The sequence below is a fragment of the Akanthomyces muscarius genome, chromosome 4 (assembly GCF_028009165.1).
Source record: "Akanthomyces muscarius strain Ve6 chromosome 4, whole genome shotgun sequence".
In the NCBI taxonomy this organism is placed as follows: domain Eukaryota; kingdom Fungi; phylum Ascomycota; class Sordariomycetes; order Hypocreales; family Cordycipitaceae; genus Akanthomyces; species Akanthomyces muscarius.
Genome location: NC_079244.1, coordinates 1,331,494 through 1,354,479, shown reverse-complemented (window position 1 = coordinate 1,354,479; position 22,986 = coordinate 1,331,494). Strand labels below are relative to the sequence as shown.

The 22,986-nt window shown below is 55.3% G+C and overlaps 9 protein-coding genes across 10 annotated transcripts; 4 read left to right on the top strand and 5 right to left on the bottom strand.

Annotated features, from left to right (window-relative positions):
• Positions 1-1,845: 1,845 nt before the first annotated feature.
• LMH87_011094 (uncharacterized protein) lies at positions 1,846-2,861 on the top strand (the record flags this gene model as incomplete). Its single annotated transcript, XM_056200179.1, has 4 exons — positions 1,846-1,884; positions 1,965-1,993; positions 2,053-2,590; positions 2,676-2,861. The coding sequence occupies 4 exons, from the start codon at positions 1,846-1,848 to the stop codon at positions 2,859-2,861; spliced, it is 792 nt and encodes a 263-aa protein (XP_056052056.1).
• Positions 2,862-3,200: 339 nt separating this feature from the next.
• On the bottom strand, positions 3,201-5,630 carry LMH87_011093 (uncharacterized protein; the record flags this gene model as incomplete). Its single annotated transcript, XM_056200178.1, has 1 exon — positions 3,201-5,630. The coding sequence occupies one exon, from the start codon at positions 5,628-5,630 to the stop codon at positions 3,201-3,203; it is 2,430 nt and encodes an 809-aa protein (XP_056052055.1).
• Positions 5,631-6,015: 385 nt separating this feature from the next.
• LMH87_011092 (uncharacterized protein) lies at positions 6,016-7,550 on the top strand (the record flags this gene model as incomplete). The annotated part of the gene is made up of 2 exons (XM_056200177.1): positions 6,016-6,497; positions 6,548-7,550. The coding sequence occupies 2 exons, from the start codon at positions 6,016-6,018 to the stop codon at positions 7,548-7,550; spliced, it is 1,485 nt and encodes a 494-aa protein (XP_056052054.1).
• Positions 7,551-7,930: 380 nt separating this feature from the next.
• LMH87_011091 (uncharacterized protein) lies at positions 7,931-9,040 on the bottom strand (the record flags this gene model as incomplete). Its single annotated transcript, XM_056200176.1, has 1 exon — positions 7,931-9,040. One exon carries the CDS (start codon positions 9,038-9,040, stop codon positions 7,931-7,933), a length of 1,110 nt encoding a protein of 369 aa, XP_056052053.1.
• A 149-nt stretch (positions 9,041-9,189) lies between these two features.
• Positions 9,190-10,465, bottom strand: LMH87_011090 (uncharacterized protein; the record flags this gene model as incomplete). Its single annotated transcript, XM_056200175.1, has 3 exons — positions 9,190-9,739; positions 9,821-9,926; positions 9,982-10,465. 3 exons carry the CDS (start codon positions 10,463-10,465, stop codon positions 9,190-9,192), a joined length of 1,140 nt encoding a protein of 379 aa, XP_056052052.1.
• A 694-nt stretch (positions 10,466-11,159) lies between these two features.
• On the bottom strand, positions 11,160-11,882 carry LMH87_011089 (uncharacterized protein; the record flags this gene model as incomplete). The annotated part of the gene is made up of 1 exon (XM_056200173.1): positions 11,160-11,882. The coding sequence occupies one exon, from the start codon at positions 11,880-11,882 to the stop codon at positions 11,160-11,162; it is 723 nt and encodes a 240-aa protein (XP_056052051.1).
• Positions 11,883-12,842: 960 nt separating this feature from the next.
• LMH87_011088 (uncharacterized protein) lies at positions 12,843-15,318 on the bottom strand (the record flags this gene model as incomplete). Its single annotated transcript, XM_056200172.1, has 2 exons — positions 12,843-14,713; positions 14,760-15,318. The coding sequence occupies 2 exons, from the start codon at positions 15,316-15,318 to the stop codon at positions 12,843-12,845; spliced, it is 2,430 nt and encodes an 809-aa protein (XP_056052050.1).
• Positions 15,319-19,326: 4,008 nt separating this feature from the next.
• LMH87_011087 (uncharacterized protein) lies at positions 19,327-21,240 on the top strand (the record flags this gene model as incomplete). Its single annotated transcript, XM_056200171.1, has 5 exons — positions 19,327-19,388; positions 19,508-19,907; positions 19,963-20,853; positions 21,048-21,068; positions 21,121-21,240. The coding sequence occupies 5 exons, from the start codon at positions 19,327-19,329 to the stop codon at positions 21,238-21,240; spliced, it is 1,494 nt and encodes a 497-aa protein (XP_056052049.1).
• Positions 21,241-21,713: 473 nt separating this feature from the next.
• On the top strand, positions 21,714-22,531 carry LMH87_011086 (uncharacterized protein; the record flags this gene model as incomplete). Of its 2 annotated transcripts, none has more annotated exons than XM_056200170.1 (5): positions 21,714-21,727; positions 22,008-22,018; positions 22,072-22,254; positions 22,338-22,404; positions 22,477-22,531. In XM_056200170.1, 5 exons carry the CDS (start codon positions 21,714-21,716, stop codon positions 22,529-22,531), a joined length of 330 nt encoding a protein of 109 aa, XP_056052048.1. The 2 variants fall into 2 exon arrangements, with proteins under 2 accessions (XP_056052048.1, XP_056052047.1); XM_056200169.1 differs by having other exon boundaries at positions 22,471-22,531.
• Between the last annotated feature and the right edge of the window lie 455 nt (positions 22,532-22,986).

Sequence of the window (22,986 nt, the reverse complement as noted above, 5' to 3'; positions counted from 1 at the left end):
CTCACTTTACACGCATAACGCGCCATGTAATTCGGGTGCCATGCTCCAACGACTTCAAGTACACAGTTTGGTCTACAATCCATCTTTGGCCTGCTGCCGCTGATACCCAGATCAACAGAGTGCAGCCAAATATTGTGCTGCAAGAGGTGACACTCAACACACTCACGTCGCCTTGTTAGTTCACCGCTACAGGATCTGTAACATGGCACATTCGCGCTGGTAATTGGTGATCGCGGCATGCAATATAAAAGATTCGTCAAATATGATGACTAGGAAATGCCGGGGCGGTTGATCACTCGTGTTCGTGCAACTATGCGCTTAGGGGACAAACACCGTTCGGGATTTCGCCGAGCGACAATAAGACGGTCATTATGAGCCTGGGGATCTAATCAAAATATGAGGGCTACGTGTCACTCCACGAAAAAAGAAACAGATACTGTAGTCGGTCCCCTTGCATAAGGTCAACTGTTCGGCACTCCAAAATAACACTCTCAAACTGAATGAGGTCAGCTGCATGTAGACACGCGCTGTATCCGCCAAGGGTTGGATTTGAGCAGCTGTTGGCCGATGTTGGTGCAGCAGACAAAGATCTTTTGGTCCAGAAAACGGAGGTAGCTGGTACTGGATATCACCCACTGCACCTAGCTGTTCAAAGCACGAGATGTTCTCGCGAACGCGTTGCCGAAAGCTGGAGCGTCACAAAGAGCCCGGTATATCCACAGATTTCCGTAAATTCGAGTTGTCGAAGCATATTGATAACAGACTAACAAGCAAACTGTTATTTCAACGGCAGCCTGCAACTGTGCGGGAGTTGGCATCAGAGAATACTGAACACGCTTGCAAGCTCGGGTCTGGTCTGGTTGCGACCAAATCTGGCCCCGTCGTCGCCTTACATTAACATTTCCAGCGGTGTTGAAGTCTTTACCTGACATCAGTGGGAATAATTTCACCATTTGTTGAAAAAGATATGGTGCTTGCTGAGAACTTTGTCGTCATCGTCATCACGGCCACCCTGCTTGATACACTGCGATACTTCTCTTGAAATATACGCGGTAAACGGCGAAGCAAAGGCTCCCAATCTTCCACAATCTGGATGGATTGAATACCCTATCTTAACTCGATCCAAGAGTGCAAATGCTACACTCCCTAGGTATGTTCCGTTGCAGAGCGATTACACCACCGCAGCCAGTGCGGATCGACAGCATGGAATCGAGGTTGAAGCACACGCATGTAATTTCACCATCATAATTTCACGATGGCCAGATATTGTCTTCGGCGCACTCACATACCCCTACCCAGCTCATCGACCTCGCCCTCTGCCCCTCTCATTGAATGTCTCACCCCAAGACGTCATACTGTAGCAGCGCAGCATTGCTCTACAGCTGGACCCTGCACCGCATCTCGGTCAGCTTGGGGGAAAATGCCCAGCTGGCAGCTCACCGTATCATTTCCCTTTATTTCCATCTCCTCCTTGCGTGCGTAAATGTCACCCCTTGGTATAGCGTCACTGTGCATGTTGATGCTCCCTGTCTTGTGATGCGGTCGACTAGTGGCAACCAGGGACAAGCCACCCCCTCCCCCTTCAGATGATCACATTTCCCCATGTGTCACTTTTTTATTTCTGGTGTAGCCCGAGTCCTGAGCTATAGCTACCTCTTTTCTTCCTCTCCTTTTCTATTTCTTTTGTGTCGCTGCGCAAATTTCGCCTCGATACGAACACTACTCTTGACTTTGTTCGACGCCTTTGTCGCTAGGAAATTGCCGAGCGCGCCAGGCATATCGTGACAGGGACGGCTTGAAGCCAGGGAAATTTTGTTTCTAGCGACCGTGCAAACACACGACGATATGGCGGCCAACTTTAACCCAGGCATCGTCTACATGACGGTACGGAAATGCAGCTAGACATCCATTTTGACGTGTCTTTCCGTCTCTTGCACGATTTCTTGCTAATTCTGCAATACTAGGCCAGCTTGGTGCTCTTCGCCATCGCCGTGTAAGTCCCGTCTCCGATATGCCTACTTTGAGAAGCCTCGCGCTGATGTCCCATCGCAGGGTCCTTCATTTCCACAGCCTGCACCTCTCGCTGCCCATCTCCTCCACCATCACCATCCTCACCATCATCCTCCCCGTCGCCGCCTTTCTCAACGCCTTTGTCTACCCCAACCTCCTGCGCAACTCGTCCGCCACCGCCACCGACGACGACGACGACAACCGCGACGACGACCACTGGTTCCAGCGCGTCATGCCCGTCGCCCTGCAGGGCCTCCAGGCCGTCACCACCACGGCCCTCGCCACCATCCTCGCGGGCGGCTTCGTGCGCTCCAAGGCGCTCGACTGCGTGCTCGACGCCGAGTGGCAGGCCCTGTACGCCGCGCGCGACGGCGAGTCCATTCGCTTCGTGCAGGACACGCTCCGGTGCTGCGGGTACGCGGCCGTCGATGACCGGGCGTTTCCGTTCCAGAGCCTTATTCGGCAGACGTGCGCCGAGATTTACGGCCGCGATCGCGCGTGCCAGGGGCCGTGGAGGGGCGCCATGGAGACGCACTCAGGCATTGCGTTTGGTGTCGTCCTCGCGGTGGGCTTGATGCAGGTGCGTAACTAGAAGAAAAGCAGCATGCCAACGCAGGTGCTTGAAAAAAAGAAAGCAAGAAGAGAAAACCTGACATTCCCTCTAGATACTCGGTCTTGTCCTCATGCGGTCTGGTACAAGCTGGTGGACTGCTCTCCGCACGCCAGAAGATGAAGAAGAGCAGGGGTACGATGAACATAGCAGACTGCTAGGCGGCGAAGGGACGTCCCAACAAGCTGCCTCTTCTGCTCCTGTTGCTGGACCGTCAACTTATGCTGAGGCGGCTCGATAACACGCATGGACGAGGATGGTGGTGGAAAGAATGCGGGCCTTGATGCGATGCCGCGGACGATGATGGTAATGGAAGAGGTCAGGCCTTGTTGTGATGTCGTTTACGCATTTGATTTAGCTAGGCGTTTGTTTTGCGGCTATTTTCCATTCAGCTTCACCGATCTCACTCGTACGCTTGTTCACTTTTAGTAGAGCATGTCATCAATCATAGTCAAGACGCTGCTTGCTTCGCGCTTGCAGATAATAATGATTCGTTTCACATTTGTACCCATTAATTTGCAAAAGATGCCGTCTTAAAATACAATTGCTATGCTTGATGCACTTCCCCCTTCCGCGCGCGCTATCTCCTGCGCCGCTCGTGCGCTTCCTGGCCCAGCTTCTCCAGCGCTGTCTCGTACTCGCGCACGCGCTCCTCGGGCATCTCCTCGATCCTCGCGCGCTCCACCCTGTGCGCGCGGCGGATGCCGCTGCCCTTGGCAATCTTGCCCCAGAACCAGCCGCTCTCGCCGTCCGCCACCAGCGTCCAGGCACGGCCGGCGCGGCCGGCGCGCGCCGTGCGGCCCACACGGTGCACGTAGCTCGCCAGGCTCGGCGGCAGGTCGTAGTTGACGACGTGCGCGAGGTTGGGGATGTCGATGCCGCGCGCGACGAGGTCCGACGCGACGATGAGCCGGATCGGCGACGACGGGTCGGTGAAGGCGCGCAGCGTCTTGCGCCGCTGCGAGGTGGCGGTGGTGGATGTGAGGGTGCTGGTGTGCGAGGTGAGGGATGGGTCGAGCAGCGCGAGGAGGCGCGACAGACGCAGCGCGGATTCGTTGGACTTTGTGAAGATGAGGGCCATGGGGAGCTTCGTGGCCTTCTTTGGCGTGGGGGGTGCGGAGGTGTCCAAGTCCGAGTCCGAGTCTGAGTCTGAGCTCGTGTCTGAACCGGAGTCAGAGCTGCTATCCGAGTCCGAGTCCGAGTCTGAATCAGAGCTACTGTCAGACGACGAATCCGAGTCTGAGCTGGAAGTATCCGAGCTCGAGTCTGACGCGACAGCCTTGGGCTCGACGTCGGCGTTTGCCACAGGCGCCTTCTCGGGTTCTTCCGCCGCCATGATGCCACCGCGCAGAAGCTCCAGCAGGTACAGCGGCTTGAGGTTGACGTCATGCACACGCGTGGCATACTCCCTGAGTAGCTCCGGCAACGTGTGCTCCGAGACTTGAGCGGCCGCGGCGTCGTCGGCATCCAGCACGATGAGCCGCGGCCGGCGCAGCGCCAGCCGGTTCAGCAGGCTCAGGTCGCGCGTCAGCGTCGCTGAGAGGATCACCTTGCGCACGCCACTGTATGGTATGTCGGGAAAGTCGCGCGCGCCGTACCGCGACACCTGGAACTTGGCCATGACCGTCTCCAGCCAGCCCTGGAAGCTCTGCGCGAGCAGCTTGTCAGCTTCGTCGACGACAAGCCAGCGCACGTAGTCGAGGTCGAAGCCGGGCGTCTGCTCAATGTGCTCGACAAGACGACCAGGCGTGCAGATGAGCACGTCAACGGTCGATGAGAATTCGGTCACTTCGCCGTCCCATGGCCCTAATCGTGGATCTCTATCCTCGTCATCAATGTCGAGGTCCGCCGACTCGGGCAAACCCTTGGCGTTGAGGTTTTGCTGAAGTATCGTCTTATATGTTTCCGGGTCGTATCTTGATCCGCGCTCAATGAGCGTCTCCTGCTCCACCTTGAGCTGCTGACTACCAACCGAGACACCTATGCGCACGCGTTTCCGGTCGCTTCCCTCGTACGCCCTGGAGCAGAGCTCAAACACTTCTTGCGCCTGGCGGACGAGTTCTCGCGTGGGTAGCACTACCAGTGCGCGCAGCCTCGTCACCACACCCTGACTAATGTCGTTGACAATGGGCAACGCATAGGCTAGCGTTTTGCCAGATCCAGTTGCTGCCGATATTAGAAGATCACCAGGAAGGTTCTTGTTGTTCGGTAGCAAAAGCGGAATAGCGACGGTCTGGACGGCAAATGCCTCGGCGTAACCCTTGTTTTGTAATACTTCAGCCGTCTTGGCGGGAATCCCTGCATCGGTAAAGCTAGTTCGTGTAGATTGCGATACACGGATGGGAGCTGATAGCCAAGAAGGCAGGGTATCGTATGTGGGTTTTGCGTCCTCTTCCTCTGGCTGCTCAGGCTGGGGAAGCGGTTCCAGACCGTATTGTTCGACTTCCTCTTCAGGCTCCTCGGCAGTCTGATTTGCAGCTGCTTCACTTGACATCTTTAATGATTTGGCCATTTGTTCGAGAACAGACTTGTGTCTCCCATTTTGGTCGTCATCGTCGTCCTCGGCGGGTGGCTCTTCGGCTCGCTTCTTCTTTTCGCGCTTGGCTTTCTTTTTTTCCGTAGACGTAGCAGTCTCCATTCCAGCGATGCCAACATCACCATTATCGTCGACAGTTTCACTTAATTGTCTCTCTTGTTCCTCGTCGTCGTCGGTGCGCCTCTTCTTCTTCTTCTTCTTTTTGTCCTTCTTGTCCTTTTTCATCTTCGTGGGGGCCGTCTCTTCGTCTGATTCTCGGTCGGCTGTTTTGGACTTTTTCGACTTTCTGTCTGTCGATTCGCTTGTCACATCCGCGCTGGCCCTTTTCCTTTTTGATTTTCTCGACTTGGAATCGTCTTCTAGGCGCTCTGCAACTGGCGCATACGGCTGTTCAGGCACATGGCGAGCAGTATACTCGCCAGAGCTAGCCGCAGCAGTCTGCCCGCCTGCTGAAGGCACATATCGAGCATACATTGTGTGGCGAGACCCAATGGCCAATGCTGGTGTCGTGATGCGACTGGAAGAGATTGTCTTATTGACTTTTTTTTTCTTGTAAATTGTCCCGCCACTAGCAGCTTGCTACCCAAAAAATTGGGCGCGCCACGGCTTATCGAGGTTCTGCTCGCCTTCACCGCTAACCGATAAGACCCATTAGCCATAGCTGGGCGCAGGGGTCGCCGTGCCGCAGCCAATCGTTGCAGGCGCATCGCCAGGGGCCGTGGCTGCTGGAGGCCAGCTAGGAGCTCCCTGTAACTCATCTCAACACCACATCCCACATCTCATGAGGCGCTTCATAGGTAGTCGCCAAATACAAAACGACACAAGCTGCGGTAACTGCCTCTTAGCATAGCTGCCCACCATGGGCCGCCGCAGGTACAATATCGCCATGGTCAGCGACTTCTTCTTCCCCCAGCCAGGAGGAGTCGAGGCGCACATCTACCAGGTCTCGAGCAAGCTCATCGACCGCGGTCACAAAGTTATCATCATCACACACGCCTACGGCAACCGCACAGGTGTTCGTTACCTTACAAATGGCCTCAAAGTATACTATGTGCCCTTCTTAATCATCTACCGCGAGGCCACCTTCCCTACTGTCTTCTCCTTCTTTCCCATCTTCCGCAACATCTGCATCCGCGAGCAGATTGAGATTGTACACGGCCATGGCAGTTTAAGCAGCATGTGCAACGAGGCTATCCTGCACGCCCGAACAATGGGCCTGCGCACCGTATTCACAGATCACTCGCTTTTCGGCTTTGCTGATGCTGCGAGTATTCTCACCAACAAGCTTCTCAAGTTCTTCTTGAGCGATGTTGATCACAGTATATGTGTCAGCCACACATGGCAAGTCTGCTACGCAACACTCTCTGCAGTCAATCCTAACCATTTTACAGCAAAGAGAATACAGTCTTGAGAGCTTCGTTAGATCCACTCATGGTATCAGTCATCCCCAATGCCGTCGTCGCGGAAAACTTCCGCCCACGCGACTACCCCATCCAAGGAGATCCAAGCCACGCCTTTGGCCCAGAGCGCAGCCCTACGCGCATCGGCCCCAACGACATGATTACCATTGTCGTCATCTCGCGGCTTTTTTACAACAAGGGCACCGACCTTCTCACCGCCGCCATCCCGCGCATCCTCGAGAACCACCCCAACACGCGCTTCATCATTGCCGGCTCGGGCCCCAAGGCTATCGACCTCGAGCAGATGATCGAAAACAACGTCCTGCAGGACCGCGTCGAGATGCTCGGCCCCATCCGCCACGAAGAGGTGCGCGACGTCATGGTCCGCGGCCACATTTACCTGCACCCGTCCCTCACCGAGGCCTTTGGCACCGTCATCGTCGAGGCCGCCAGCTGCGGCCTGTACGTCGTCTGCACGCAGGTCGGCGGCATCCCCGAGGTGCTGCCCTCGCACATGACCACGTTTGCCAAGCCCGAGGAGGACGACCTCGTCCTCGCCACCGGCAAGGCCATCACCGCCGTCCGCGCCGGCAAGGTCCGCACCGACCGCTTCCACGACGAGGTCAAGAAGATGTACTCGTGGGACAATGTCGCCCAGCGCACCGAGCGCGTCTATGACGGCATTACCGGCACCATCACCGAGGAGGAGTTTTACGGCTTCGACACGGGCGGCTACAACGGCTCCCGCGTCCGCAACTTTGCCCTCATCGACCGCCTCAAGCGCTACTACGGCTGCGGCATATGGGCCGGCAAGCTCTTCTGCCTCTGCGCCGTCATCGACTACCTCTTCTTCCTCGTCCTCGAGGTCTTCCTGCCTCGCGAGAACATTGACACGTGCCCGGACTGGCCGCGCAAGCTCGCCAAGGACCGCAAGGCCAAGTCGAGAAACCAATCCACGTCCTCGCAGGGCGGTGGTATTGCCAAGCCGACTTGATAGGGAACAAGCATTAGCTTTTGCGCTTTGGCGTGGTTTATTTTCTTGTATATTATTATAACGTGGTGGGAGAGCGGCGGGTACACGGCGTTCACGGTTTCGATTTTCCAACATACATAGTCACATGAGCGCAGGCAGCATGGTACTCAGACTACACGAAGCTATTGAAGCGTAATATCAATTATACATTTGTGTCAACACAACTACAATCGCTCCACGCTAGCTTCTTCGCTTGAAGAGTTTGTTATTACAAGATTCAAAAATAAAACGGGTCGCTTAACGCATGTAAACAAGGTATCTCATCCTCCGCTGGTTCGATTCCGTCGCCCTAGAAGAGAGCCCCTTACTCGTCGTACTTCTCGCATCACCGTGGGATGCTTCTAGCTTCTCGCGGAGACGCGTCTTCTCTTTGGCGCCGACTGCCCATCGCCCTCTCCATCCTCGTCATCCTCTTCCTCCGCCGTGTCGTCAGCACCCGAGGGAGCAGCGGCACTCGTTTCCGTCGTGGCTACGGCGGTCGCAGTGCCGGCAGCGGTAGGCGGGAGCGGCTCGCGGTCCTTTTCAGCACTGCGCAAGTCGCTGAGGAGCTTCTCGACCTCGACAAACATGCCCCGCGTATTTCGAACAACGCCGTCCTCGTCGACGCGGTAGCCGACGACTTCCTCCTCCTCGTCCCGCAGGCGATTCATGAATGCCTGCCCGGGACCGCGGTCGGGATCAGGGTTGTACATTATGGCGTTGCAGAACATGTGAACCAGTTCTCGCTCGAGCTGCGCGCTATTAATGATGGATTGGGGTGGTGTCAGGTCTTCGGAGACGGGCAGCCAGACGCTGGGGCCGCCAGGGTCACCACCGGGGAGGTTCGACGCAGCGGTAGAGGCAGCTTTATTGCCATGCTTAATTGCTGCGCGGATTTTCGTAATGTCCTGAGGCTGAAGCACGATTTGGTGGTAGCCGGGCGCGTCGCGTTCGCGGATACCCGTGGCAAACATATTTGCATCTCGGTGACTGGAGATTTGGTCCAGTGCCGATGACGAGACTTTTGTGAAACCTCGTGTCCATAAAACATGCGTCGGCGGTGCAGGAGGCTCGTGCGGGGTATCCTGTCGCTTTCGCTTGTACACACGCGACGAAACACTTCCGGGAGTTGCCATGTTCTTACCATGAACACTTTCATCTGCGGTCGTGTCCCCAGTCTCTTCGTGCAGGCGCGGAGTGGAAGCTTCCTTTTTGACCTTGGGATGATACTCGGTGGATGGCTCATCCGGCTGAGAAATGACCGACTGGCTGCGTCTTGTGCCGGCTACCGAAGGCGTGGAGCTGACAGCGCGCCCGCGTTGACTGGTACGGGATGAGCGGTTGCGACCAGCAGGCTCCAGCTTCTTTGGCGTATCCTTGACAGACAGAGATCGCGACGATGCACGTGCAATTGAGCTGGCCCGCTGGGGAGGGCTGACAGGCTCAAATGCTGGGCTCTCTGGCTCCTCCATGATCGGCCGCGGCGTTGACGGCGTGGAGTGTGTCGCCCATTTGGTACCAAATCCTCTGGTCAACGGTATAGAGCTCGCTTGCACGGGTGTTTGAGGCTGCGATTGCGCAGCAGATCGCTTGCCTTGGGGCGTGCTGACTGCTTGGCGGATCATATGCTCAGGGATGGCCGGTTTGGGGGGGCCATATGGCGACCTGTCCGGTTGCGCAGGGGAGTGCGTTCTAGAAAGAGGTTGCTGCTGGCCAGGGGCTGGCTGTGCCGGGGCCAGCTTCGGCGGAACATTCTGAGTTGCTGGGGTTGGATGAGGTGATGCGGATGCCAAAGGTCGAAAGTTTTGAGGATGTGGTTGTATAGGACGTCCGGTAATATGGCTTGGATTTGCTGCAATCGGACGGTGTTGGGGATGTTGCGGAGGAACGCCTTGCGGGGGTAGTTGCTGGGCATGGCTGAGACTTGGAGGATTTGGGATGGGACGTTGCTGGCCGTGCGCCGCCGCTTGCGCTTGTTGCAACTGAGCCTGGGCGGCGGGGTTTTGGGGTGCCCCAGGTTGTGAGATGCCTGCTTGAGCTCCTGGGTATGGCTTTGAACCACCAGGGCCCGCACCAGGGCCCGCACCGGGCCTGCCAGGTTGTATTGTCTGATCTGGTCGCGATGGTTGAAGAGGTTGCTGCTGCGGCTGCGGTGGCGGACCAGCAGGTGACTGGAGGCCATTTCCGGGCTTTGGTGAAGGTGACGGTCGGATCGGCGGCGTGGCAGCTTGTAAGTGTGGATGTCCGGCTACCGTTGGTGAAGGTGCACCAGATCCAGGAATCTTTGGAGTTGGAACCACGGCGCCTCGCTTGATACCAGGTACAGCACCTGCTGTCGGCCCTGGCGATGGGCTGGGACTGTTGGACCCTATGGGAGTATGCTTGGAGTCGCGCGGAGCGAGAACAGGCGCACCGCTCTGGGATGCTGACCTAGCCAGTCGTTCCTTTTCGCTCTTTTCCAGCAGCTGTATCTCCTTTTGTACCGTGGCGAACTTGCGCTCATCCTCTCTAATCTGTCTCACAATATGCTCGCGGTAGCGACCATACAAGCGCTCCACCAAGGCCGGTACTTTGCTGACATGATTGAGGGCCTCTGTCAGCGTGGGTATGGACGGGGAAGTGATTTTGCGCTTCTTAGACGGTGAAGCTCCCGCCTGCGCCGCCTCGGCCCTCTCGGCGTCGCTCTTGAGTTCATCGCGGAGCAGCAGCAAGAACAGCTGCTGAAGCGCGTTGGGGCTCAACCTCGAGGGATCATACGTCTCCCCGCCCTTGATCAGCGCATTGTTCTTGAGCGTCTCCGAGATGCGTGTAAAGGCGGCCGCGTCGATGCCAAAGTTGAGCAGCGACTGGAAAAGGAAGAGCGACTCGAGAGGCGTGTACGTCGTCGGGTTACTCATGCCGCCCTTGGGCCCTCCTCGCCAATGCTCGAGGGGGCCGTTGCGCTTTGCGAGGAGTTGTAAAGGCGCCACGGTCGAGACGCGGGCGGAGCCGGCGTTGGGTGTCGTCGGAGGTTCGGGACGCCAACGCGGGATCGAGCTGCCACTGTGCGTTTGCGCGACAAAGCGGGTCGAAACGCGTATGAAAAGGCGTGGCCGCGGACAGATGTCGAACTCTAGACGGCTTTCATTGGGTTTTCGATGGAATTGCGCGTCGTTTTGCGATAAACCAATGTCGGCTTCGGGCGTCTTTGATTTTTCACGGATGCGAACGATTGTCTAGAAATCACGTGATCTGGGTTGGAAGAGTCCAAGTTGCGCCAGGAAGGCGGCGTGGGCGGCCAAAAGTTGGGGGACTGAAGCGCCCGACGGTCCACTGTCGTGTCCACTGCAATGTCCACTGGAAGGCCTAAAGCAGCCTAGGCTCGGGCCAATGAAGCCGCCATCAGATCGTGCGGACGCGGGCCGCAAGTACATGATGAATGGTTTGCTGAAGCTGTGATTCTGCAGGCGGTGGCTATCAGTATTGCATTTCAGATCATCAATGCGATTCCACAGGAGTTGGATGTACAGAGTTCTCCTTTTTCTTTTCTTTTCTCTTCAGAAATAACCATCAGAACATGGTCGCTCACTGGAGCAAGTACACATACAGGCATCACGCAAAAGCCCCTCTTGTCCGCTCGAGAACCAAGACAGTGCCGTTGACTTGCAGCGTGCGATTCAGCCACTGAAGATTTTCGGGCGGATAGTACTCATCCGCGTCGTTGCGCGATGCCCATAGCCAGATCAGCGTCCAGCAGAGGCCCCGGGCGATGCGCGGCCCATCCCACGGCAGGCGGACAAGGAAGGTGCCCACAATCCCGGGCACCCGGAGCATAAACGCCAGCTTCTCGTCCCAGCTGCCCTCGCCGCGGCCGCCGAGGATGGTGAAGGCGGTGATGAGGACGGACGCGGCGAGCGTGCCAAACTGGACCAGCGTCACGGTGCGCGAAATGTCCGGGTCGAACATGACGACCCAGATGCTCGAGCTCACAAACGTCGACAGGATGATGGACATGCTCACGTCGACCTGCACCTGCGAGGTAAAGTCAAAGGTGAGCATGGCGACGCCCGGCGTCAGCAGGAGCGCCCACAGGCCCAGCTTCCAGAGGAACCGCCGCAGCCGGCCGCCGCGCACGATGTACTCGAGGAAAAAGTAGCCGATGAAGAGCCCCTCGACGACGACGCTCATGAGCGCGATGCTCATCATGATGGGCGGTGGTGTCGGCGGCAGCGGCGGCGCGGCTCCTCCACGGTGTGCAGACTTGGTTGAGGTGATGGTTTGAAGGACATGGAGAAAAGCGGCGACGCCGCGTAGGATGATGGGTGCAATTGGCATGCAGCCTTTCGGTGGTGAAGCACGAATATGTTTGGTGGTGAGATGGATGTAGACTGTGGAGAAGGCCGCCAGCGCGTGTGAAACGGCCTACAGTGGGCGCGCGGCCGAGGTTCGGTAGATTTGTATGATTGCTCGCGACGCACGCCATCAACTGTTTCATATCGCAGGCTCAAGAAAATCCGCCGAATACCATTTTATATTCAAATCAGCGATATTTATTTGATCGCAGCACCAATCCGTCGCGGGTCGTCCCAAATTCGCGGCGAATTATCCACCGCAACGACAGCTCTCGTGGGTGAAGCGCAAGTATGCGGGATCGGCAGTCACGATAGTTGTAGCCATCTTCTTTGACTCTATCAATTTGTGATAGAAACACGGAGAGGGATTGGCAGAAGTTGGATAGGAAAACACAACATACCCACTCCCTCCAAGTACTGCTTTCATCTTGTCGTCGGCCTGTCCTCGCCTCTTCACCACGTTGGTACGTATCCGCGGTCTCCCGAAGGTTACTTGCACTGCCACGATGCCAAAGCACGGGAACTGACTGAGATAGCAGATAGGTACTCAAGAGGCTCTTTTCGTCGGCTCCTGTTATAGTGCTGCTGCTCACCTGCAAAGAGTATAGGAGTAAGGTGCTCGGTGAGTGGGAAACCCTGGCAGCTTTCGTTTGCAAGCTCCAATCTCAGCACACCGCAACGCAGCTACATCAATTTAGGTGCGCGCACCGACATGAACGACGTGTTTCACCAAGCACAGAAACGTATATGAATAGCCCAACTCCAATATACACAGCGAGTAAATTCGCGTTTCTTTCTTGCTCATGCTACCAACTCTATCAGTCCCTGTGTATCGAGCATCTCTCGAGATTAAGAAAAAAAAACTCCTTGCAATTAAATCATGTTTTTATATCCAATGGCCCCAGACAAGGACAACAAAAGGCAGTATATACGCCCATGCACATTATAGAGGCAATCCTCCCTCCATGGACTCGTCGCGCTCCAGTCTTTCTAGCCCCGTGCCTACGGCACCGTACACCTTGAGCGGGACAGACACGTCAAAGCTCTCGCAGGCCAGGTTTTCTACAGCCACGAGAACAAGGCCGCCCTTGTCGTCTTGCGATATTTGTTCCAGAAGAGTCGAGCCAACGGCAGGAGCCGGTGACGCGCTCTCGCTTTCCTCGCCGCTCTTGGCGGGTACAACAAACTCGACGCGAATCTTCCACTCAAAACTGACACCGCTGGTGACAAATTCCGGCGTGGCGGATATAGGTATCGTAGGTGTAAACACAATGCGGCGCGAGTACATGGTGGTCTCAGAGGATCCCACGTAAACCTTTCGTGTCACTCTTTGGATGCTGGAATCAGAGCGCACAGCCAGGGAGGGGTCAATCTTCTCGGACGTCTCCAGCGTAGCGTGGACGGCGTAGCAGGGCACTTCGGCCTCTGTTAAGTCAATGACCATGGTGACGACTTCGCCGAGTCTGTACGCGGGTCGAGGCAGCATGACGGCACCGACGCGTTTGCCGTTCCTCGCAATTTCAAATCGGTTCTGGCTCTGGCCTTCGTTGGCCATATTGCTCCTCATAATAGCAAGATGAATGGCCTCCTTTGTAGAAGTAACCTCGTCGAATATCGATGGGCGTCGTGAATCGAGTCCGTCTGTTGGCGATAGCAAAGCATGCGGCTTGTCATCATTTTGCTGCGCAACGAGCTCGTCGACAAATGCCAAGAAATCGTTCATGCTTCCCTTGTTTTCCAATGGTATGCGGCCCTTGCTGCCATGCTTGCGCTTGCCAACAACTTTGACCAGTGCCTCGTCTTTCAATAATATGTACGGATTCATCAGATCGTGACCGAGAATTTCGCCATAGCTGTTTACACTACCGAGCACCCGGAAGGGTATCTCGACGGAGCGAATCTGCTGCTCTCGGGCTCCTCCAGCTCTTTGCGTTCCAATGACCAGATTGTATGAAATTTTTAGCGCTTTTCCTTTATGCGTTGGCGGCAGGCCGCGGGGTAGGCAAAGGGTATATTCAAAAGAGCGGCTTTCGCCAGGCGCAAGTTGCATGTCCACAAACAATATTGACTGTGGAGTGCTCAGCAGGGGAACTGCCTTTGAGTTTGCTGCGCCTCGCGTCTCCTTCATCGTGCTTAGCTCGTTGCTGCCCAAAAGATCGCCGAGGGAGTTGCTGATGGCTCCCCAGCCAAAGCCGCGCAAGAGGCCGCTATCTCTCCTGTTCTGTTCAAGACCAACAACGCCACCACCTCGCCCACCAACGACTCCCTTTTTCTTGACTTCGTCGAACTGGCCCAAGCTTATCAGGGATCCGTCCAGCAGGAAGGAGCCTTGCACCTGCGCATAACCCATCATGATAGACTCTGGCGTCTTGTTTTGCGACGATGGCAGGCCCGAGCTTCTTCGCAGGTGTGGTGGTCGTGCAGCGCCTCTGGCAGCAGGATAGTCAGAGGCGAGTGTTTCGGAAGAATGGTTGCTCATGGCATAAAATTCGCCGCTGCTTCGTGGGGTTCCACTGCCCATGCTGTTGCTCGATAAAATACGAGCGGCAGGGGTAAGAGGCTTCTCGAGCTCTTTTGGGCGCAAGGTCAGGTTATCTCTTTCAGTGGCAGCGTCTTCTTCCTCTGGGTTCTCGGCTGGGGGTCCAGCTGGGAATCGAAAGTCGGGCATCGGATTCGGTGACATTCTGGGCGATCTTCGTCGCCCGATGCCAGGGGTTGAAGGCGCGGTAGAGGAACGGCTCTGCTGGGCGTATCTATCGGGTGGATATGATGCAGTATATAGGGGGGATGTCATATTTCGGGATGCGGGATGACCTGACTTGTTAGTATACAGCACAACGACGAGTGCAGACAAACTCACCAGGTTGTGGTCCAGCACCTGTATTTCCTTTGGACATTATTTGCAGACTCGAGGCACGATTGTGACCTCGAGGCGGCATAGCAGGCCGTCCTGTCGTCTCGCTTCGCTGATGATGGTCATCAACGGTGCCAGCCGAGCCAATTGAGACTATGGATAGGGATCGTTTGTGGGAGTGGCCGGGGCGAGATTCGGAAAAGGAGCCGCTGCCAGGCCATTGTACGGCCGCCGATCGAGAAATAGGCGTCGTTGACGGTATGCTCAAGGATAGCGCGGATCTTCTGTGCCCTCTGCCGTTGCTAGCGGGAGGCGGCGACGTGATAGCATTGCTACCTCTGCTGCTGCGGTTGCCTCCGAGAGGCGATGCCAGGTTGGAGAGCAGCCGATGGCGGTCCGAGTTGTTTCGCCTCTGATTAGGAGCATGATGGGGCTGGTTTCCCCTGGTATTGTCTGATTCTCGGGCAACATTCTTGAACGTGATGGTGCAGCTGATATTCTCCCCGGCAAAGACAGTGTTGTCGCGCCATTGCACAAAGACGCGAATGTTGGAGTCCAGAGCCATATTTAGCAGGCCTCGGCGACGGCTTTAGGGAACGGGGGTATGGCGGGTTGCCCTGCAGAGAGGGAGGATTATTCAGAGGCGCGACGGTGTACAGCTTTGATGCGGCATCTCTGGAGCGGCGATTCGCAATGCCGACTGGCCTGGGCAGTCTGAGTTGGATGGAGAGCGCGCAACAGAGCTCAAAGGAGATGGCTGACGTAGCTGGCAGGGTGCTGTTTGGCGGAGCAGCCCCCACCAGCCAGGCACGGGCGAGGCGGTCGAAAAGCTACCCTAGAGCTGAGTTTCTGGAGTTGGAGTCCTGCTGATGGGGCTGGGACGACTCCAGAAAACGCGACAATATTATTTTCAAAGTAAATACTCATCAATCTTCTATATAACTTGGATTCTGTCCCTTTTCTGTTTTGTTGACTCTTGGGGTAAAGACCTGAAGTGTAGAGGACAACACGGCGTAGATCCCAGAGACCAGCCACGCGAGTCGCCATGAACACGGAACTTCACGAGTGCTGTTGTCGAGCATTATTTAGCAACATGTGTATTACTAAATGTGCAATCTCACACGTGCTTTATTGCTGCACTTTGCCATAAGCACACTCATTGATGGCGCGTGGGAGCGCAGTCTGCTCGACATGACAATACACGCATTTACTCACAGAAGCTGGGACAACTACATTAGCCCATACTCGGGTATCATGGGGATCTAAAAAGCCAGGCTATACCAATGCACGCAGGAAAATGTTGGTACGCAAAGTCGTGATTCGGACACATGAAGCGGATGCAATAAGACACGATCTGGCGAACGAGAGAGTGAGCGGTGACGGTGTATCCATGGCGCGGTGAGTCGGGTAAAAAAAGACGTGACAAGCCAATCTCAAGCCAAGCGGAGAGGAAGAGAGACGAGGCGGAAACAAGGGTTCGGAATCGCAGCGATCGCCCGGCTGGCGTACAAGGTTAGGTCGGAATGTGGAAGTGGGCGGTTCCGGCGCGCAAGCGGTTTATGTGGCAAGCCATTTAGCTGTGCTGCCGTAATTTTCGCCAAGTCCAGTTGATAGCTTGACGAGGGTCACGCATGCGACAGGCAGGATGCATTGGCAAGATGGCAGGGTGTTGTGCCAAGTGGGCTTGTCGCAGACAAGGACCCTTGAGCCGTTGATGCGGACTTGGATGTCCAAACGAGGCAGTGAGAGATGCACCGATGGAGCACATGCATGCATAGTTGAATGCAGCTTCTGTGCGCGTGATGCGGAAGAAAAGAAAGCCGGCATCACAAGTTTTGTCTCCCAGAGGTCTAGCTATGGAATCAAGCATCCGGGACGCACATTACTGGTACAAGGGCACGGAGGAGAGGACCGGCCACAAGGAAGTAACTATCGCCTGTCGATGGCGTCGCGCAGCCAGCTGGCGTCGTGGCGGAGGGAACGAGGCGCGCCCACCTCGAGGCCATTCTCCTGCGCTAGTCGTATCGTGGCGAGCGGGGTCGCACCTGTGTAGATGGACGGTTAGCATATTTCCCGAGATGCCCCAGTAGCAAGACAAAAGCAAGACAAATGGTAGCACATCGGATAGAGGAGAAATAGGCAAAGTAAGTCGAACGGGGACAGGGCGCAAACAGGGCAAGAGGCAAGGGCCGAGGAAGGCACAGTAAATCAGTTCGGACAGGCTGCGCAGGTCTCGTCGAGTTTCCCGCCGAGTTTCCGTTGCGAGCTGCGGCGGCGGTTATGCATGGAAGGATAATTCCGCTCTCGGGTGATGAGGCGACGAGATTTCCAACAAGGGAGGGCGCAGCGTGTGGCTGTAAAGTCCGATAGCGGGGTGTAGCTGGCATCAAAGTTGGCGGCGTTAAGGAATTGACGTGCTTGAAACGGACGAATATTACAGCGAATGGATATTGAACGACGGGAAAGGCAGTCGGTGAATGAAGCAGATTAGACAATGCGAAAAGGGACAATCCTCACGTCATGGTCGGAACATTGAAACCGTTGGTTGGTGCGAATGATGTAAGTTGTGTGAAGGGGATGACGGCCGTGCTGGTGCAGTGTACTGTAGATGGATGTACAAACGGGGCACTCACGGCGGTTTACAAGTTGGAGAGTGGCGTTTGCAGCAAAAATTGTCTGGCAGCTGCCCACATAGGTACATGAACTACAGCGGTATCTGTACGGGCATCACGTTTGCAAGCCCTGGCGCGGAAATTGTTCTCAAGCCCATCGAAAGTGGCAACTGGACAAAGCCATGCTCTTTCACAAAAGAATCGATGAATTATGGGCACAGATTTTGTCTCAGGTTGGACATTATTAAGCCAGCCAACCACTTTGTTGAGACGATAGCCATCTTACCAGGACGAACCACTGGTACCGCCGCTGCCCCGCGCCCCATCCAGGTAAACTGCCGGCGGCTCTTTAAACTCTGGATTCCGCTCGGGTTTCAGAAAAAGGAAAAAGAAAAATGAGGCGATAAATTATCGGCTACGAGCCACCCCTGCCAGCGCCAATAACTTCCAGCCTCTACTGCCATTGTAGAAACATGGCGTGCAGGAACTTTCTGGAGGGTCTTGTTTCGCCATCAGTCCGGCGAGAGGGGCAAAAGGTTGTTTTTGGGGGGCCAGACTAATAACAAAAACCAGCTAGTCAGCTACCTAGCAGCGGGGTAGCTTTGTGAGGCGCGTGGCCAGCCGGGCAGCAAGCAGCCTGGGGTAACGAGACAAATTTGGGCTGGGAGGAAGGCTAGCCAGTCTAAGGATGGTTAGATGGGCCGCCGGAGTAGAGTCGAGCATAGGTAGCAAGACGGAGTAGAAGAGAGGCCGCATTGCCTTCCTACCTCGTGCTCAATGTATGGATTGTGTGGTGGCTGGATGGATATATTGGGAGCGGACTTGTATCGGAGGGGCGAGGGGCGACAGATGGATATATCAACTAGCACGGGCAGGGAACGGAGACTGAGATGACTGAAGAGAGAATTTACAGTAGGACAAAAAAAAAAAAGAGGCGCCGCGGGCCAAGACACGCAGATCAAAGACTGGCCCAGACAATATATCAAATCAACCTGCAAGGTTCTCTTGATTGGCCACAGCGCCACGCCACCGTCAGTAAGTTAGTGGTTACGTGGTTGCTCCCGTACTGCATGCACATCTGGGTGGCTTTGCCAATGCAAGGCGCTGTAATTATGCGGGGTGAAAGGAGCGCCGGCAGCTCGCCTTCCATCCATCTTAGCACAGGAGCATACCTACCTACCTTAGGTAGGTAGTTATGGATCTGTAGCTTTGAGGCACGGAGGGTGCCTGACAGCGTTTCTCCCCAGCGCCGGAGCCTGTTTTCTCCCTCCGGCCGAGGCGCCGACTGCCCCCAATTTTCTTGCCGTCTCCTCCAGCCAGACAGTTTCGAGGCAGAGGCAAAAAGTAAATACAGCAAATACGTAGAAAATCATCTTTACTAACAAAAAGGATATGGTAAGCCAACTGCACGACCTGCAGCAAACAGCGTCCCAAGACTCGTCGCTGCACGCGCAACCCACCACTACTCCGTCCCGGCTCAGGGCCCCAGTAGTGGCACCCTTTCGGATAGCATCGCTTTGTACTCCGTAGAACCGCTGCCCCTCCCTCTCGCCCCCTTCCACTCTGCCTCGTTTTCCATTAGGTTATTTGGTAGTTGTGCTACGCTACTCCTTCATCTCCCCGCCATCCACACACATCCCTACCTTGGTTAGTGCGTAGCTTCGAGCTCCTCCCCGCCGCTCGTCCTGGTTGTCCAAGCTACTCGACGCCCACCTCCACCCCGCTTTATCGTCATTCTCTCTTCACCTATGCGACGAATCGTAGACACATATTTAAGCTGCTCCTCACCCATAAATCCCATCTTTCTCCGCTCCCCCTTCCCTTCTTTCCCTCTCATTCTCCCTATACTGTACTGAAATATTCCTATTTCGGACCGTGCTCTCATCCCTTCTCATCCTCTCTTATACCCAGATACCCGGTTGTACCATAACCACACAGACACATAAAAAAGTCCGCCCATCATGACTTTGACCGTGCAGCTCTCTACGCCTGTGACTGGCAACTACGACCAGCCGATTGGCCTGTATGTCTTTTTCCCGTGTTGATCCCTCCGCACGCCCGGTTCGGCCTCGCGCTTACACTCACCCACCCCCTCTCATGATTACCTTGACTAACACGACTCTCTTTTGCCCCCACGACTAGGTTCATTAACAACGAATGGGTTGAGGGTGTCGACAAGCAAAAGTTTGAAGTCATCAACCCCTCCACCGAAGAGGTCATTACCTCTGTCTGCGAGGCCACCGAGAAGGATGTCGACATCGCCGTCGCCGCCGCCCGCAAGGCCTTCAACACCACCTGGAAGGAGACCACACCCCACGACCGCAGCAGGCTCCTGAACAAGCTCGCCGACATTGTTGAGAAGAACACCGACCTCCTCGCCGCCGTCGAGTCTCTCGACAACGGCAAGTCCATCACCATGGCCAAGGGTGATGTCGGCGCCGTCGTTGGCTGCATCCGCTACTACGCCGGCTGGTCTGACAAGATCACCGGCAAGACCGCTGATGTCTCCCCCGACATGTTCCACTACATCAAGAAGGAGCCTGTATGTATAAGCCCAAGCTGAACAAAATGAGTCGAGATACTAACCGCCAGTGTAGCTTGGTGTCTGCGGTCAGATTATTCCCTGGAACTTCCCTCTTCTCATGCTCTCGTGGAAGATTGGTCCTGCTCTGGCCACTGGCAACACCATTGTCATGAAGACTGCGGAGCAGACCCCCCTCTCTGCCCTCGTCTTTGCTCAGTTCGTCAAGGAGGCCGGCTTCCCCGCTGGTGTCTTCAACCTGATCTCCGGTTTCGGCAAGACCGCCGGTGCCGCCATCTCTTCCCACATGGACGTTGACAAGGTCGCCTTCACCGGCTCTACCCTCGTCGGCCGCACCATTCTCAAGGCTGCTGCCTCTTCCAACCTCAAGAAGGTCACCCTCGAGCTCGGCGGCAAGTCCCCCAACATTGTCTTCAACGACGCCGACATCGAGTCCGCCATCTCCTGGGTCAACTTTGGCATCTACTTCAACCACGGCCAGTGCTGCTGCGCCGGCACCCGCATCTTCGTCCAGGAGGGCGTCTACGACAAGTTCCTCGAGGCCTTCAAGAAGCGCGCGGCCGCCAACGCCGTCGGCGACCCCTTTGACGAGAAGACCTTCCAGGGTCCCCAGGTCAGCAAGCTGCAGTACGACCGCATCATGAGCTACATCCAGTCCGGCAAGGAGGAGGGCGCCAAGATCGAGACCGGCGGCGAGCGCCACGGCGACAAGGGCTACTTCATCCAGCCCACCATCTTCTCCAACGTCCGCTCCGACATGAAGATCATGCAGGAGGAGATCTTCGGCCCCGTCTGCTCCATCTCCAAGTTCTCCACCGAGGAGGAGGCCATCAAGCTCGGCAACGAGACCACCTACGGTCTCGCCGCTGCCGTCCACACCAAGGACCTCAACACCAGCATCCGCGTCAGCAACGCCCTCAAGGCCGGCACCGTCTGGGTCAACTGCGTAAGTCTTTCATTCCCATTTTGAGCTTCACCCTAAGCTCTATTTTTACCAATATTCCCAACAAACCCGTCGTGACGATTTTTGGGTTGTTGCGAATACGCCCCCAACCGCGCGACACGCTACTTCAACTCCTACACATCGTCCCAATCGTTTCAAAACGTTCAGAAATAACAAAAGCTAACGATTGCGCACAGTATAACATGCTTCACCACAGTGTAAATACCCCCCTAAAAGTCTATAACCGTTCGAAACTAACCCTCAATGTAGATTCCGTTTGGCGGCTTCAAGGAGTCTGGCATCGGCCGCGAATTGGGCGAGGCCGCTCTCGACAACTACCTCCAGACAAAATCCGTCGCTGTCCGCCTCGGTGGTCCTCTGTTTGGTTAAATGATATATAATACAACCAAAAACAAGAATAATGGGACGAAATAAAGATGAACGAACCAGCAGTGAAACAAATGAAAGGAAAAAAATACCTGGGGTTGATTTGGACGAGGATGGTCACCCAGAGAAGGAGCAAATGAATTTACGTGACAAATTGACTATAGCTAATAAAGCATTGTATCACAATCATTTTCTACGATTGAGCGTTACCACCAATGCTCTTTTGATAGAGTCTACTTCTGCGCTGTGTAAGTCGGATGTAAAGTGAGCGCACCGTGTCGGGGAGAGGTGCCTCATGCACCACAGGACAGACTTATGACACCGACAGGGCTACGAAAATATCCCTTTTCTCAGCTGAAGAAGTCATATGATGTGAATCTGGTATGTGAAAGGACTAAATCCTAAAATCACACAACTGCGGGGGCTTCTCTAAAAATGTGAAGATGCGCCCGCATGCTGCAAATGTCTCGCTCACCATGGATTCACCTGGGTACCGAGTGCCAGCGGCAGCGCTTGCACTCGCCAGCTGCAAGTGGCGGCGTTTGCAGCTGGTCCGGACAAAAAAAAGAGCGGAAATTTTCTTCCTCATTTCTCATACCTTCCTTCATCTTCATCATATCTCTCAAATCCGTTGGAGTGTATCAACCAGTCCATAAGTGGCACATTAATCCCGTCGCCTGGGAAGCATCGGGTCGGTGGTCTGTGGCAGGCACTCGGCGTTTTAGAAACCAGCAGTGCGGGTGCCAGTGCATCTTGACAATTTTTAACAGAATTTGTCTGGGTAAGAGCATATACCCTAAACGTGATGGTATATGAAGCTAACCTATCTGGTAGGTGATATACTCCTAAAGCTTACCAGCAATGGAGTAATCACAAAAGAGCGTCGCTCTGAGGAGCAATGGGTCACAACCCAACACTTGCATGCCATCATCCGCATGATGTTAGCCGATGGAATCGAGAATGGCACGTACAATTCGGATGTGCTTATCCTCAAGGCCCTATTTTTACTACTTCAAGGTATGACAGCAGGTCGCGCTGGAGAACTACACCGTGCGTACCTGTATCAAGCCTTTACTGGCGAGATGTTACCATTGTATTAGTGAACCGCGAGGGCCATGAGCAGCTCCTGGCGGCGAGCATCCACACCGCGTTTCGAAGAGGTCACTTGTAAGTACCCATGCTTCCTCCAATGTTTCATCAAAGCTTGTGCCTTTCAAGAAATAACCCCGATAGTGCAAGTCTACACCAGCTACAGAGTTTACGGATCAAGAGACCAACTGCCCCTGCCCAGTGAGGTTCCTACTAGCATTCGCCCTCCATACAGGGGCGATCAGATCAAAGAGCGCTCCTGGAAAGAACTTCGCGCCAGCCTCAGAGAACGCTCGCACAAACAGGTGGCGTGGGACTGCGCGGAAAGGCCCGTTATTTGCAAGACTAGTCGCAGCATGTCGCTTATTGCAACGGAGTTCTCGACCCTCAATACCACTTCCACGACACTGCAACAAGCGGCCAACTTGGCTGGCACGCTAGCAACGGTATCATCGCACGATATCCGGCACGGGGCTGCACTGGAATATGCACATTTGTCTGTGGGATTAGGTGCCAGCGCTGTTAAGCTCGCAGAGGTTGGTCTAGGGCATAGCCCATACTCCGTATCGTCCGGCAATACAGAAGCCTACATTGGAGGCCTGTTGCAAGATTTCTGGGCTGCCAGAACTGCCCTGAAATTGCTCATCAGCCCTAAACGCA